This window comes from Macaca thibetana, chromosome 5, assembly GCF_024542745.1.
Source record: "Macaca thibetana thibetana isolate TM-01 chromosome 5, ASM2454274v1, whole genome shotgun sequence".
NCBI classification, from domain to species: domain Eukaryota; kingdom Metazoa; phylum Chordata; class Mammalia; order Primates; family Cercopithecidae; genus Macaca; species Macaca thibetana.
In genome coordinates this window covers 114,399,283-114,417,559 of record NC_065582.1, presented here as the reverse complement: position 1 = coordinate 114,417,559, position 18,277 = coordinate 114,399,283, and the positions used below count along the sequence as shown (strand labels likewise).

The 18,277-nt window shown below is 32.4% G+C and overlaps 1 protein-coding gene across 50 annotated transcripts in view; it reads right to left on the bottom strand.

The window, feature by feature from the left end:
- ADGRL3 (adhesion G protein-coupled receptor L3) overlaps positions 1-18,277 on the bottom strand; it is an 873,550-nt gene that overhangs the window by 27,381 nt on the left and 827,892 nt on the right. For 48 of the 50 annotated variants that reach the window (XM_050789802.1, XM_050789801.1, XM_050789811.1 and 45 more), the window contains 2 exons: positions 13,349-13,474; positions 6,353-6,449 (listed from right to left, as the gene is read on the bottom strand). In XM_050789802.1, coding sequence (XP_050645759.1) covers positions 6,353-6,449; positions 13,349-13,474 — 223 coding nt within the window. Of the gene's footprint in view, positions 1-3,828; positions 3,993-5,056; positions 5,645-6,352; positions 6,450-13,348; positions 13,475-18,277 lie in introns of those variants that run through there. The other 2 variants (XM_050789849.1, XM_050789852.1) reach the window with 2 other exon arrangements.

Here is an 18,277-nt window from a genome sequence, read left to right as displayed (position 1 = left end):
TATATAGGTTACTCTGATTTGTTAGCTATGCAAGTTCCATAGGCACATTATTAACTGTTTTTGCAAATTTCATAAGTAGATGTCAGATTATATTAGGAGCTGGTTAATATTTACAACCAATGATTTTATAATCCTTCAGAACAGTAAGACTTTTGGGCAATACAGCCTATTTTATGCATATAAGCCAAATTATATTTATTGACATTAATAAACAACAGTGAATGAGTATGAGTGTTTTGCCCTAGTAGCTTTAATTTATATAAATCATTAATCACAGTAAAACACCACTTAAATTTTTTTCATTTGCAATTTTTCTTTAAAAACATAAAAGCAAAATATGTTTAGAAGCTTGAATATTAATGGGAGAGCAGGTGATTTATTTTGAGGTTTCTTCTGCCTCAGTGACCTACCTCCTGGGAAAGACAATACAGGCTCTGAGAAAACTTTTGTTAAAAACGGGTCTGAGCCACATCCCTGCTCCACTACATAATTGATTATATAGCAGAGCTGTCTGAATTGGAATAGTGTTCTCTAAGCTTCTGAAGGGACAGGACAGGGCTTAGAAGAAAAGTGAAGGCAGTGTTTGCTTATGTCATTATCTAAGGTAGGGAGAAGAAATATATTACCTTTATTTCTTTGATGCTAAAACATGGTTATAAATCAAAAGTGGGAAATACAAATAAGCAGATGCAATGTGCATTTAATTTCTAATTTAGAAGCGACAACTCAGTTTTATTATTTTATTTTTTGTTAGGCTCCAGGGTAGCACAATCATTTATTTTACTTGACATTCAGTTAACCACTTCATTCTTCCCACCTATTTCTGCAAAATAAAAATGAAAACAAAACTTCGGTAGTGAATGATGGATTTTAATATCTGATTACTTGAGAGCTCTAGCAAGGACAAGTTTTCATTTTTTAGAAAGTATAAGTGAACTTCTGAATAAAATAATAATAATTATGTTCCAGGCCCTGTTGTAAGCAATTTACATATTAATATATTCATTTACTACTCTTAAGGACCTTCTGAAGTGAGTACTATTTATTTACCTATTGCATAGACCCTGAGAAGTTAAGCAATTTGCCAGAAGTCTCTGGATTAAAACTCAGGTGTCCATTCTTAGAACTATTATGCAAAACTAAAATGAGTAGGTCAACTACTTGCAAATATCTATTTGATAGCAGCATCTTTACCCTCTGTATCAACCATACTCCTAACAGGTGGGGTCACCATTCAGCAGGTAGCAAAGCCACTAGCTACAAGCCAAAATTTACCCTTAAAAAATCTATTAAAATAAATCCATTGTCATAGGCAATCACAGTTTTGTCAATTACATATATTTACTGAGAATGCTTTTGCAGATTAATAAAGATCTGAACTCTGAAAAGAGAATGCATCAGCATTTATAAATAAGTGTTACACATCTACAGATCAGTCTTCCTACATATAACAACTAAATTTGGCTTAAATAAATACACCCTTACTAGTCAGATCTCTATGCATAAAAATCTAAATCAAATTAACTTGTGTGGGAGGTTGACAAGATGGAGGATAGGAGTTTAGGGAAAAATAAAAACCCATGATGCTAGCCAAGCAATTGTTCTAGAAGAAAAAAAAAATGCCCGTTTTTCTAATTCTACCGCTCAAATTGCATATTTTTGCAATAACTTCAGGGCTGGGATGGGAATGGGGCACTCTTTTGTGATTCAAAGATCCATACTGGTAAGAGCTACCTAGCAAACCTTGATTTTCAAAGGGAAGTCTCTGACCTCAATCTAACTAACTAAATAAAAAGAAAATGAAAAATATAATATTTATGATGAGATAAAGCCAATAAAATATTTATAATGACATAAAGCCTAACAAATATAATATTTATGATAAGATAAAGCCTAATTTCAGAAAATATCCTAATTTTTATATAGAGTGACAAAAAAAGTAGAAATATTTAACAATTCATACCACTGTCAGAGGAAATTTCTCAGTAAACATTTCATTTTTGGATCAAACTAAAATTTTAGATAAAACTAAAGTTTTAGAGACATTGTTAATCTAAATAGTTCTAGGTTAGGCACAGTGGCTCTTGTCTGTAATCCCAGCACTTTGGGAGACTGAGGCAGAAGGATTGCTTGAGGCCAGGACTTCAAGACCAGCCTGGGCATCATAGCAAAACCCTATCTCTAAAAAAAGTGGAAAAAAAAAATGGTGTGGGAGCCTGTAGTTCTACCTACTCAAGAGGCTGAAGCAGGAGGATCACTTGAGCCCAGGAGTTCGAGGCTTCACTGAGCTATGATCATGCCACGGCACTCCAAACTGGGTGACAGAGGGACACCCTGACTCAAAAAAATAAAAATAGCCAGGCGCAGTGGCTCATGCCTGTAATCCCAGCACTTTGGGAGGCCGAGGTGGGTTGATCATGAGGTCAGGAGTTCAAGACCAGTCTGGTGGAAGCCAACATGGTGAAACCCTGTCTCTACTAAAAATACAAAAATTAGCTGGGTGTGGTGGTACACGTCTGTAATCCTAGCTACTCAGGAGGCTGAGGCAGGAGAATTGCTTGAAGTGGGGAGGTGGAGGTTGCAGTGAGCTGAGATCATGCCGCTACACTCCAGCCTGGGTGATGGAGCAAGACTCTGTCTCAAAAATAAATGAAAAAAATGAATAAAATAAAATAAATTAAATAAAAGTAAATAAATACATAGCTCAAGATAAGATTTGGCCTGCAGAGATTATTGGTAGGAGCTATGGGTGGAAAAGACTAGCTACAAGTCATTTTCACCGCTACCAGAAAGTTGGAACTACTAGAGATTTGAATTCGATTTCCAGCAGCCCTGGGAGGAGACTGGGGATTGAGTGCTGACTAAACCTTCAAGGTATGAGCAGAACAGTAAATACTTAAATGAACCAATGAATAAACCATACCGGAGTCCTACAAGTTTGTGAAAACTTGGGTTTGGCGTAGAGTTAATCTTTGTTGAAACTCTCTATAATCAACCATCACCTTACAGCTGTTTTAAAGCTCCTTCTACTTGTGTATTCAGCTGGATTGCTAAAGTTAACTTGATAGTAGTGCTGGGGTATTGGCCTCAAGGAATTCTGAATTTGTCTAAGTGTGTAACATTGTGCCAAACAAGTTGGCTGAAGAAAAATATTTGAAAATGTATAGAAAACATTTTGTGAAACATTTTCATATTTATAGATATTCAAAGTACAATTTTAATGAAAGATTTTAAAAAGATAAAGTTATAAAACAACAAACTTCCAAAAAGAATAAAAAGGAATTAATATACTCATTGAAAATTATTATTTCAATAAATCTTCCAAGGTTTCACATGCTTCCAAGGAGTAAAATCCCAATAGTAATCAAATTTATCACATTGGGAAATCTAGAAAGGTAATCTCATACTTATGATACGACAAGTTAATTCAAGAACAGAATATTTGAGATGGTTTAAAAAAATAAATACCATTGAGAAGTAGTTCTACACTGCATGATGTATTCTTTATTCCTAATGGATCCTAAAGACAATAATGATTGATTCTTGTTTGTAAGAATAGATGATAAAACATACAAAAATTTAAAATAATACTCTTTTGATGAATTGACCAGTGGAATGAACAGGAAAGAAAACCTAAATTAAAAATAGGACTAATTTTTGGACAACAGGTTGTCATTTTCAAGGGTCAGAACTATCTTAAAGACAAAAATAAGAGATTTAATATATCTAACTTAGAGAGAAAGGAAAATGGAGTCTGAATTTAAAATAAAAGCACTATCTATAAAAAACTAAATGAATGGGAAGTTAGAATATATGAAGATGTAAAGATGTAGTATCTAAGATTTTTATTTTAGTAATAGAGAATATAATCGATTGAATAAACAGAAGTGAATAATTATGTTGCTGAGGTGACTATTTATCTGAAAAGATGAATCTTGGATGTCACCTACCTAAATATGATACACACGCCTGAATGCAGGGAAGATAGGACCCTGGGAAATAAGACAAGATTAAAGAAGGAGGTTAAAGACTATCTTCAGAGATACAATATGAAGAAACAAAATTTCAAGTAGTCCACTCATCTAAGATAAAAAAACAAGATGAGAATAAAACTAGGAGTTTCGACTTGAGGGGCACTAAGAAATTAATATAGGAAATGAAGAAGATCACTATGATTTCTAGCACCAATAAAGTCACTAAGTGAAAGGAAGAATATATATCCTGATGAAATGACCACTATCTGGGCAGCTTTTAAATGATAAATTCAATTGAATTCTCTATAAAAAGGCATCATTAAAGTAACTTATTCAATGTCACAAGAAATTGTATACCCTTCCTTTAATAACTGTATGAAATATCTTTTAAAACTAGAGATTTTGATAAACAGACTTAAACATATGACCAGACAATATAAAATAATACTATTTCCTTTAAATATATTTCAAATTGATCCAGTTATCCACACATCACTATATTCCAAGTTGATTAAATTCTTGAGAAGCAATTAAAAAGAAGAAACTAAATGTAGTGTTATATAGTGATTAACTTTAAGCCCATAAATAGTATCCATTCACAGCAGTTTTTACTGAACTTACATACCTTATTATGTTTACATGAATTTAGATAACAGTATTAGACAAAATAATAATTTTACATATTTTATTTATCCTAACAATATAAAAACAATTCATCATTAAAATCATATTACCTCATTCTTTGTTTAATCAATAATTATTCTATGGCTGCCAGGATCTTTAAATGCAAGATAGTTCTATCAATAAATCCTATGGGTAAGGACAGTTCTCTTTCTTGGAACATGCAGTAAATTTTCTTATATATGGAATTGTTTAAAGAATACAGAAAATTAGTCATCTGTAAGCAAATTAATCCTAGGTTATGGAGGTATTTGTAAGTAATTTGTTCTCTACGATTTAAAGGTAATGTCAAAAAGTTAGAATACTCATATTAAAAGAAATTTTCACAAACTAAACATTAAAACTCAATTGAAAAAGATATGATACTTGAGAGATATTGTCTACATGAATATATTCTAGCCAATAAAAACAAACTAATAATGAAACAAAATACTAGGAGGTAGTTGTTTTATTTTAATATATTTTCTTCATATTTGGAGGAATATTCTCACTCACTATTCTTACTAATCAAGAAAAAGTGATGTAGATAATTTTAAATCATCACTAGTTTATAGTTTCTATATTGTTACCCCAAACAACACATGAAACTCAATTAAGATTATATTAAAACATGGATCCCTGCATCAAATTCAATCTTGACACTGCCTGTCCTAACTTTTTTATATAAATAAGATGTAACTTACTTGAGTACAAATAATTTAGAGTACTAGTATCTGAATGTTTCTGAATCATATATTATAATTATTACATTATCTCTTCCTAAGTCATAAAATATAACAAAAAAACTAACAGAAATGAGTTAAAAACAAAATAATAATTCTAGTTTGGGGATAAAAATAATAATATTGATCATAAAAATAACTTAAATTCATACAAATGCCTCCTTCCCGGATAAAACTATATTCTAAACATTTCCCATTGCTGACTGTAGTAGCCTCTTGGTCTCCAAAATATTGCATCTGGTCATTTTTACCGCAGCAAAATGAATTCTAATCATATCCCCACACATACACACACAGAAAGAGAGAGAGAGAGAGAAAGAGAGAGAGAGAGAATATAAGATCAAGGAAAAAAACTCGACCACAAACAAAACAATAGATTAAGGGAACTTCATTTCTTCATTTCAAAAATCTAAATGCCTCCCAGGGAGCACTGAACCACAAGCATATACACAAAAATCATAATATACCCCAAAGTATCTTTTCTCCTAAATCTTTAAATATGCAATATTATCCAGATAAGTCTTTTAGACATTAAGATGTGATTTTTTCCAAGTACACAGGTTGCCTTAAGTATGTATTAGACAGTATACTTTTACTTCCGCAAAGACTATGAAATTGCTTTATACCTAAGACAATGTGGAACTCTATGATGCTTAGCCGACTATATAGCCACATAATTGCCCATTTTCACTGCTTCCAATGAGGCCTGACAGCTCTCGTTTATAGCAGCAGCAGATGATTAGGAAAAAAAGTTTCTTATTTTCTACTTTCCTTTTGGAAAAGACTTCTGAAAAATTCAGAATTTTTTTTTAAAGTGTCTTATGAATAAGGAACACATTGCTACATTCAACTAAGTTTTATGTTCTTACAATATTTCTATCACGTGGAACAGGTTCAGAAGTTGCAAATAAAGCAATGCATTTAAGAACTTCTTAATCAGAAGAGTAATAAATATGAAAAATTATTTCTAATTACCTCTGTTGAGTGACGCTGAACTGTTTATGTCTCCAGTAATAAAGGAAGACTCTGACTGCTTTCGAACCGTGTCATTCCACATTCTACGGATTCGGCTCTGGGTGGGGGAAAAGGTAGAAAGAAAATGAACTCATGAGACAGTGAATTTTCACACAAATTATTATTTCCTTTTCTGTCATAGTTACATGAGATATTTGTTTCTAGTATTTGGCAAATAAACAAATACATGTTTGCAGTACAGTAGCATGAGAACATCAGAAATAACATTCATGATAATACATGGTTCTCATTAACTGTATTCCTAAATGCCTATATACCAAAGATAATTATAACTATGAAAAAAGAAATAAATGTAAAGTACTATACCAACTTAAATATGTTGAAGATATACAGACGTATATATCTTCAGACAGAATTAGAAAATTTTAATTTCCAAGGTGAAACAATTTTTACTGTAAATTTTATTGGAATGGGAATGTTTAAATATGCATTAAATTGTCAGTTCTAACAAAAGATTTAGTTTAAGAAATCAGAATCTTGCAAAAGAGTTTGCTAAGAAAAGAAAAGAGAACATTATTAAAATGCTACCAAACTTAACTCATAACTTTTATAGGAAGATCAATGTAATTTTAGGGATTACATAACTATCCTGACTTTTCTTTCTTTGAAGAAAATAAAGTTAGTTGATTCATTGCTTCAGTAGGAAGTTTTATAGATAACTAAAAATTCTTACATTATTATTGACATTCTTAAATTCAAATTTCTAAGTGTCAGATAATTCAAGAAAATAAATATTATAAACTTTTTCCATTGGGGGGATTTTTTTCGGTTTTATTCTGTTATTTTATTGAGTTATAGATCAAAAAAGTATTAACAATCTTGTGAGGAAGAAACAAAATATTTTCAGAAGTTTTTTCAAGGTTGAAATAGTTATAAGAAATATTACTACTACTTATGAAACCATGCCTACAATGGGTTATGTTCCAAATACATTTGAACTTCTTGAATAATGGGAGTAACCAATGTTAGAATATTAGACAATTGGTTTTATGAATCTTGGAACATGATTATTCTTCAGATATATTGTTGTATATCACATTTTCCCTAGGTTGACAAATGCCTGCACGCACACACACACAGACACAGACACACACAGAAAACTAATAAACAAAAGGACAATGATGGGAGCCAGTCTCTCACATTTGTTTCATTAGTTGGTTAATTAATTAATTAATTAAAAATATCAATTACCCTCTACTGCCTGCCAAATACTAACCTATAAGATACAAAGGTGAAATGTAAGCACAAAATGTCTTGACCCTGACGGAGCTGCTAAACTAGTAACAGATTAGTTAAATTATCACAAAAATAAATGCAAACGTACAATATGCCCACAAATCTCCATACAGTCATTAAATATTATAGCTGAAATATGAACAATCAAAATGACTGTCAATGGTAGAATGGACGAATAAACTATACAAAAATATAAAGCAAAGAAAATTAAAGAGCTCATAGCCTCCTGCAGTAATGCAGATGTCTTGGGAACAAAGGAAAACATAAAAGAGTATGTACTAAATGATTTCAGGTGAATAAGCATCAAAATATGCAAACTAAAATGTGCTATTAAAAGCTAAGATAGTGGTTATGTTTGGAGGTTAATGATTGAGACGGGTTCAAAGGGCTTCCAAGGTATTCTCAGTATATTAATAGTTGGCCTGGGAAGTGGTAATAATTAATTGTGCCATACATTTATGTTTTGTATACTTTTGTGACTATTCTTTATACTAAAGAATTTGTAAAGACTTCTACCAATTATACCATATATTTTTACCATATATTAAAGGATATGTCCTTCTCTAGGGAGTCTGAGAACAATGCAAACTGAAGAAGTAACATTTTATCTGGAGTTGACGAAGTTATTATTGTTAGGTGATATTTATACGAGCTGTCCCCATTATCTCATCTCCTATTTATCTCCCCCATCTGCTCTAGCTGCACCTGTCCCCTTGCTGTTCTCTAACATGCCAGGCATGTTTGTGCCTCAGAGCTTGGCAATGTTGGTTGTTTTCTCTGTTTGGGTGCTCTTCCCCCAGACACAGGTATGCATAATTCCTTTACCCTTTTAACTCTAAAATATTTTTTTCTGAAGACATAACTTGACCACCCTCCTTAGAATTGGAGGCTACACACACAATTCAATCACATCTCAGTCCCTTTTCCCCTACTACATTCCCCCAACAGTCACTAACATCTCCTACAATACCATGTATTATATAATTATTTCTTACATTTATACTTAATAGCTAACCATTTAACGTCTGATGTCTGCAATAGGCTTGAGGCTCTATGAAAACAGAATTTTTGTTTTTTTTGTTAATTGAGGTACATATACTTGGCACATACATACATAGTGTATGTATATTATATATGTGCATATGTGTGTATATACATCTGTATCAATTTTTCTATGCTCTCTTTTCCATAATATACACCTTTCACGTATTCACCCATCAAAACCTCATAAGAACTCCATGAAGTAGGTAATACTATACATTAGAAAACCGAAGCACAGCGGTTAATGAACATTCTAATGGCACAGACCTAATAATCAGCATTGGAATGCAGTCATCTGGCTCCTGAGTGCAAGAGGTTAACAACTCACTGCACTACACCAAACATAGTTTAAGAGGAAAAGAGAAAAGAGGAAAAAAGGAAAAGGAGAAAAAGGAGAAGTATTGCAGGCAGAGAAAAAGGTATATAGTATACGGCACAGAGGCCACACTTAGATATTTATGGAATGAATCAGGAAGGGTTTTAGAATATGGGAGTGAAAAACACAAGTCAGAGAAGTCTACATACAATCAAATACCATTTTTAAACAAAGATTTCAAAAAGGAATGCTGAACAACATTTTTTGGAGGGAAACTATTAGAATAAGTTGCAGGAATGGAAAAATAAAATTTAGGGGCCTCTCTGGAGGAAGACATAGGGGTTGATTAGGGAGAGGTTAAATAAAAAGGAAAACATATTGAAAATGTTCTATTTCTTCAGTTGGATGTTGAGTTCACAGGTGTTCATCTTATTAAAATGTTTCAATGTTTCATATACATATGTCACTTTTTTATTTTTCAAATATTATATAATAAAAAGCAAATATATCTAAAAGTCAATAAAATACATGAAAGATAAATGACAAAACAATTACAAGAAAGTCAAAAGATATTATTTCAGTCCATAGTTTAAAAAAATTTTACACCCATTTCTGTGAATATGTTTGTGTGACTGATGTATATTATAAAACTTTTGTAAGTGATTAGGATCAGGAAGTAAGTTTGGAGGAGCAAGAGGTGAAGAGGATTTTTACTTGTTAGTCTTGGCCATCATCCCCTCCATTATCCACAATGTAGCAACATAATGTTTATTACATGCGGATTGTATCCTATCATTTTCATTTCTAAATTATCTCACTGGCTATCCAAAGTAATCAAAATAAAATTTAATTTTCATACTGTTACAAATACCTGGGGATCGGTCTCTTTCCTTTTTTTTTGACTTTCTGTCTCATTCTCCCTCTAACCTACTTTGGCCAACAGTTTTTGTAAGTTCTCCACACCGTAAAGGCTTTGCATTAGACATTTTCTCACTTTGAATTCTGTTCCCCTGAATGTCCTTTTCTCCTTCATTTAGAATCTTGTAACTCAGACTTTGGCATAAGTACCACTTCCAAAGGTAGTCTTTCTCCAGCACTTAATTCCAGTAGCCACCTGGCTAATTGACATAATATTTTTGTTCTCTGCCAGCTTTCTCATTTGATATTTTTGTTGGGTCGTTTGTAATTAATACACTTTCTATCTTCCAATACTAGAATAAAAGTTCCAGATCACAGGGGAAGTTATATATCTTTTAACCATTTTATCCCCAGAGATTAGAAAATCAATGGCATTATATAGGAGGCACTCAATATTTCTAAATAAAATAGTTATTTTAGAAGTGCTCGGCCGGGCGCGGTGGCTCAAGCCTGTAATCCCAGCACTTTGGGAGGCCGAGGCGGGTGGATCACGAGGTCAGGAGATCGAGACCATCCTGGCGAACACGGTGAAACCCCGTCTCTACTAAAAAAATACAAAAAACTAGCCGGGTGAGTTGGCGGGCGCCTGTAATCCCAGTTACTCGGGAGGCTGAGGCAGGAGAATGGCGTAAACCCGGGAGGCGGAGCTTGCAGTGAGCTGAGATCCGGCCACTGCACTCCAGCCTGGGCAACAGCACGAGACTCCGTCTCAAAAAAAAAAAAAAAAAAAAGAAGTGCTCTTATGTGAAAGATGCATCCATACTCCCCAAATTTTGTTTTCATATCAGTATTTTAGCATTTGCTTATGGATGGCCATAATTAGTGAGAAATGTATTTACTCGTCTTACCTAAACAAATAATATAGATTTAAGTAACTATAACCTTACATAGGCTTGGATGGTCATAGTTAATCAGAATTAGTATTATATTAAGTATAAGAAAAAATGTAAATTATTTTCCAAGAGTAGAATTGTGATATTACAAATTGCAAGAGTGAGGGGAAAAATATGATACAACTTAAAATATATATACAATAATATTCTATAATAACAACAGTAATAACTGGTAGCAACCACCATTTATTGAGCACCCACAATTTATTGTTTTGTGTATATTAGTTCAATCTTCTTAGCAACTTAAGACGTCGGTATTTATTATCACCATTTTACAGATGAAAAAACTGAGTGTCAATGAAATTAGTAACTTGTTTTGTGTCATAGCTGGTATGTAGCAAGGCCAGAATTTAAAACAAGGTATACCCACCCACAGAGTTTATTATTATTCCATTGAGCTGTACTGTCTTAACTCATAGTTTAGAAGTATTGCTAAACATTGCACAACTCTGTTGTAGCAAATGAGACCCCCAAGTATTATTATAATATTAATGATATATTTCAATAAAATGACTATAGGATGGTAGCTGATGAGCTCAGTAATGTGAAAAGCATGTGGGATCTAATCAGGCTGGATGATATAGAGAATCTCAGCAATATCAATTGAAAAGTCATGGAAAAAGGTATTACAAAAAGCAGGGGAAGAGCAAGGGATTATAAGTCTGAAAATAAAGGCATTAATTATTAAAGGGGCTCATGCTATAAGCATTATCCTGGTCTGCCCCTACTCTTATGTGAGAATTCAGATCTCTGATTGGCAAATTTAGTAGTCCTAAACTCAGAAATTTCCATCCATCTGAGTTGGGACAATTGTTCCTCTGATTTGCAACTTTACAACCTCAGTGTAGTGTGTAAAAATTAAATCAAATTCAGATTATTAATAATCATGCAATTATATTTAAGTTTCATGATTTGTGGTTGGTAAAACTATTTAAGATAGTCTGATATTTTTGACAGTTATATGTTAACTTTTAAAATTTTAATTGGAAATATCGGATTGATATTAAATATATGATTTTATTTGTAAAATTAAAAACTCAATTGGTGAGGAAACTATGAAAACACTGGTCATTCATTGATTTATAACTGGTTCAAGTGCTAGTTAGGTGTGTATGACTGTCTAGTCTGACAGTTGATGTGTTTGAGACAATCAGGCATATTAAATTTATAAATGATGTTTAAAAGGTATAAGGAAATTAAATTTTCTAAGCATATAAATGAAATTATTTAGGGAAATTTAATCTATTAAGCTTACAAGCCAATTGAACATTCATCAAAGAAAAAATGAAGTAATCACTCTTATTTTATATAAAATAACCAAATTTATGAAACAATAATTAAATTTATAGGTTGAGCTAAAAGATTGATTTATAACTTTATTTATCAATTTAAACTCAAGTCTTCCTCAGAAAAATTTAAGTGGCAACACTGAAAACATGACTTTTGTTTCTACTGAATCATGCAATCCTAAAAATACTAGTCTAGGTGACTTACATCTATAATCCCAGCACTTTGTGAGGCCAAGGCAGGTGGATCACCTGAGGCCAGGAGTTTGAGACCAGTCCGGCCAACATGGCGAAACACTATCTCTACAAAAACCTCAAAAATTATCTGGGCATGGTGGCACATGCCTGTGGTCCCAGCTGCTCAGAAGGCTGGAGGCTAAGATGGGAAGATTGCTTGAACCCAGGAGGCAGAGGTTTCAGTGAGCTGAGATTGTACCACTGCACTCCAGCCTAGGCAACAGAGTGAGACTCTGTCTCAAAAAACGAACAAACAAATAATACTAGTTTGCTAGCTTGAATCAAACTTACTCATGACCTACACAATTCTAAGTCTTTTATTGACAGGCTCATCTTAACATACAGGAGTTGTTAAAATTTCTATGTAATAATCTTTGAGCTGACTCTGTGCCCTGGGAAAAATGGCACACAGTTTACCTAAAAGCTTAAACTTTTTCTGGTAAGGTACTATGCTGCTATGTCTAGTGTTGGGCGAATGGGAGTGGGGCTTAGACCAGCTATGTTAATAGTGCTGTTGTAGTAGTCTTCACTGCCCTGACTTTTCTTCAACTTCTCAGCACATAATAGGGTTGAGTCATAGTTATTTTTCCTAAACATACCATATCATATGTAAATTGTCTCAGTTTGTGATAATTATTATACTAGTTAGAAGAATTATAAGAATTAGAATCATATCAATATATCACATTTCTATATACATGAAATATTACTTTCTTTGAATTTTGGGTGAACTGGAAAATTATTTTCTTTACCTGCTGCATTTATTGAACTGAAAGCAATCTGAAGTCATTAATTATTATGCAAACTGAGACCCCAATTTCATCATTTTAATACAGTTTTAGTTTCTTCCATTTTTGTCAGAATCATTCCCATGTGAGACACAGTGAAACAACAAAAACAAACGATGTGTTAAGCACAGGATAGAAATTAGCTCCAATCATAAGGGACAGGAACTGGTTACAGAATATAGTTAAGAATTACTTCATTTCAGTGAACAAATATTGTTTACCTGTGAGCCTGTGGAGTAGCGTCCAGGAGTTCGAGAACCAGATGTTTTCCCTGAACCAATGGAACTCTCTGTACTTTTGCCACTACAGCAATGTGTTCGCAGGCATTTCCCATACTCTTTTCGTACCTAGACAATTAAATATTTACTTCTGTTAGCAAGTAATTCATTGCAGGTAGGAACAAAAGTAGACAATATATGTGAGTTTTATTTTTAGATAACATAATTTTTTCCTTGCCCTACAGATATAAGAAAGTCTGTTCAGCATGTATTTTACAATACAACATAATTATATGCATACTGTCAAGCTTGAAATTTTGCTTAACTCTGGAGCCTTTTAAAACACACACACACACACACACACACACACACACACACTCATACACACATACTCACACTCCTCCCATAACATCATAGTGGTACTTTCTCTTAGTTCCAAGAACATATACTTAAGCCCATCGAAGATACTATTTTTAGCTTCATAAATTTTATATAAAGTAGCCTATTGGTGCAAGGGAATTGTAGTTGTTGTTCTTTAGGTAGAAGCCTAGTTAGGAAGTTAAAGAGAGTGGGATGGAGGAAGTAGGGTAAGAAGTGGGGGAGAGAGACAGAGAGAGAGATCAGAGAAAGTGAGAAAGCAGAGAAAGGATATTTAAAGACAGAAAATATGAGTATGTTGGGCTAATCATTTCTTCTAAATCTATATTTCTCTGAAGTTTATTTTAAAAGAGATCAAATGTTCAAATTGAGAACAAAAATTAAAAAGATTGTAAATGTAGTCCTTCAAAATAGTTCTACTCAATAATCACAGAGAAATATAATTACTTTTCTTTATAGCATTCTTGATTAAATACTTAATCTTGGTTGTAGTATAAAATTACAGGGAAAAGGAAAACTTTTAGCTGATGTTTTCAAGCAGAGAAATATATCAACTTTCGGTAAAAATTTTAATCATGTCTAAAATTTTTATTACTGCCTATTTAATTGAACAAGACATATAAAAATAAACAGTAACTGCCTTAAATCACGTATCTATTATCAATAACAACAAAGGGACATCTTATTATATCGATTATATGTTCATGAATTTATATTATGAAACAACATCATATACATAAATTATTCTTAGGCCTTTATGTATTTGATTTCACATTAGTTCATTTTTTCCACAACTTATGATAATGTAATATTCAAATAAGATTTTATTTAAATCAAAGTTTTAAACATGTGCTTTAAAAAGGGATGTTATTTAGAATCAAAAGCAAAAAAAAGGTATGTAAATGATACATTAAATTTAGTATTCAAAATGGGAACGTTTCATCTTATTATTGTAAAATTCATTGTGTCAAAGACATAGGAGAATCAAAGACAGAACATATGCAGATTTGCTCAAAGAACTCACATTTATCAGTGCTTATTATGGGATAAGAACAGTGACGGAGATAGGGTCAGGTGACTCAAACATAGAAGAGGAGTGCCTGTGGGAGGTAGGTGTGGGGGGCCAAGGAGGGCTTCTTGGGGAAGAGAGCTTCCCAGAAAGCCTTCAAAAGAGCGGCTGGAATTAATTCATAGAGTGAAGTTGAAATAAAAGATAGGGAAGAAGAGGAGAAAAAGGCATTCTCACCACAAAGAATAGAATGAACAAAACAGGGTTATGATGTGCTGGTCTTTAAGGCCTTTCTCTGCTCTGGCATGGCAAAATTACTTATTTTTAATGTATTTAAAATGCTATTGATTTGTTTTGCAACCAGTCTCTTCTGTGCTACATTTATCAATAATTTGAAATAGAGACAAATCATTTTTGTTCAGTGTTTACAAGTTAGTCCATATTTTGTTTATTTTAAAAAAAGACACCAGTCTGCAACCAGTTATGTGTGTTTCTAAGATGCATCTGCAGGGAGGGTAAAAAGAAGAAACTTCTACTTTTTAACTATTATGTGTCAGGAATTGTGCTAGGTATGTCCCTCAAAATGAGTCTGAAAAATAATTATTAACTTCATTTTATAGATTAGGAGATTGAAATGGGTTAAGTAATGAGAGTAAACAAGACTGAAAAGGTCAAGCGATGTGCCCTAGGAGAAAACTCTAAATTTTACGAGTGCTGTATGATCAAAAAGCTCTAAGATGCCATATTTGGAACATGAAATCATTGACCAGCACAGACATTGTATATCACTAATATCATTATTAAAGTAATCTATTAATTATCTCCTTCTTTGTGTCTGGAAAGAATGAGGACAAATGCTTTAATTAGAACTCGAGAAGGCTTAAAATAATCTCTAACCAAAAGTAAGCAGTATCAATGATAGCTTAGTAATTTCTACTGATTTATGAAACATCTCTAGGAATCTAAACTTTGATCATAACTTCCCCCTGCAACATCCCATTGTTTTCCTAAGGTAAACAGCAAATGATATGTTTGTTTCTAGATGAGAAATGGTATTTGAATGAAGTGATATAAACCTAAACAAATATTTCAGTACAATGAGGAATAAAGGCAAAGAAGACAGAAAAAGAACCACTCTCCCTCCTGTTACAAAATCAGCAATATTGTTTAAGCCACAATAATTCATCATGGACTATCTGAATTTTCCAACAAAGATTAAATGTTCTGAACTGATAATATAAACAACCAGAAAATCAAGATATTTGGTGATGCCAAGTCTCGCATTAGCTACATTACTTACTGAATCATTATACTGACTTTATTTTGCTGTGATTTGATTTGAAATGGTAAGCATATGTCTTAAAAAGAAGAAAAAAAATAACATGGACCGTGTCCAGGAAACATTTTTTAGATTACAATAAAACAGTTATTTGATTGTTCAATCATTTGCATATTCTAATCTACTATTTCACATGGCACTGCATCTTAGTTACCCTAGTTAGATGATATCCTATTTTGGTGTGATGCTGTTCTAGAACATAGAATACAGGAAAGAGAATATATCTTACCAATAAAATATTTCTGATATTTCTCATATCAGAAATAAAATGATCATGGAAGCTCTGAGAATATATAAAATATTTGAATGTACAACAAAAGTAAAAGTGACCACTTTAATGTGGCCAGTGGAAATACTGTTTACACAATCCATACTCAGAAAAAGACTGATGACTCAAAAATTTTAATTTTACGAATAAGTTGAAGCAATCGACAAATAATTCAATAAGACAACAATTTTCAAATATGAAATACTTCATATTTATCTAATCAAAATATATAAGCAACTATACCAGCGATGGCATATTAGTGAAATTTAATCTGATGGCTTAAAAGAAAAAACACCTCCCAACCATTTCTTCAATTTCAAAGACAAGTATATGACATTTTTTATATAAAATAAAAACCAAAAATAATTATGTTTTCTGTATTTTCTCATGTTGGCCCATACACTTGACACCAAATACAAATGCAACCAAAGTTTTAAAATTCAAAACATGGAATGGATGAAAGAACAATATGTATTACTTGTTATCATAAATCATGAAAATAAACTTTCAAAATCAGGGCCTGGCAAGTTAGACAAGGTCCAGGTAGTCAATATTTTAAGGTTTCTGAGTCAGGAGCCAAAACTAAGGATATGGTGTATATACTTATTTTAAACTTTATGTATTGAAAATGTAGTAACCATTCCTGGCTTCCTGGCTGTAAAAATAAAAGGTAGCTGGATGAATTTGGCTCATGAGCCACAGTTTCTGGAACTGTTTTAATGAATCACAAAACTGAACTTGATGACATATATATTTTAAAATTTAACTTATGTTAAATATATTAAAAACTCTAAAGTTGTTTTAGGGTTGTGAGATGTAAAATCTCTACCTGGGTATCAAATGCAATTCTTAATTATTCCAGTGATATGTTTATGTTAAGACAAGAAAAACTAAAATAACATTTTTATTAATGTTGGGAAAACTGAAAGAGGTGTTGGCTAATAAAAAATACTCAAAGCAAAATAATCTGTGTGTAAAGTACAAAAATTTCTTTTCTGCCTTGCAGAAAATTTCCAAATTAACTTTAAAATTTAAAAATTACTTCTTAATGAGTTAGTAAAAAAAAATTAAATAAAAATTTAAAACTATGTTGGTCCAAATTTCCAGCTAATGTACAAAATAAAGATGACAGGCAAATAAATCTACTATATTTCAATATGTTATGACTGATTATAATGACCCAATACATTCCCTTTTTTTCACGGGCAAATGCTATGTTTTCCCTTAATCTCCTGATTTTGTTCACATTTTTTGTATGTATTTCTCTTGAGCATCAGTTATGGCTATGGCTTTCTTCTATCCAAATCTAAACATCTTTCCCAAGTTTTAGTCTCTCTGACTTCTCTAAAGTCTTTTAGAATACCAACCACTGTCTTCTTCTTGACATTTTCTCCTATCTTTAATTCAGTGTATCATCTTGATTCTTGTTCTTCCTTCCAGCTCTATTCTCACTCGTCACTTACATGTCTCCTATTCTTTAAATACATTAAGTGTGGCAGACTGCCATCTATTCACCATACCCAATTTCTTCTCTTTGTAACTAAGAAAGCTATACTATGTTTTTCTGTCTCCCTTGCAGTTTAGGTGGTACCATCGACAGAGTCCTATCTGATTAAAAAAAAAAAAAAATTAGTAGAAGCCATGTGAGCCACTTTCAAATCTTTAGTACAAAATCATCTCTCTCTCTCCCAGACTTCCTGTTGGATGTCAAAACCAAAGAGGACTATAAAATCATAGAGTGAGGTTGTTTGAATCTTCATCAGCCTATGTCCCTTCATGGGGCAACCCCATCCATTGGGCAATGAGTAAAACATAAACATATGTTGAGTAAGGCTTCTGTAATTTGGGAGGTATACATATTAATTATTTGGGAGGGTTCATCTATTTTATTTTATTTTTATTTTTTCTAAAACATCCTGTTATAGCAGGATTCATCTA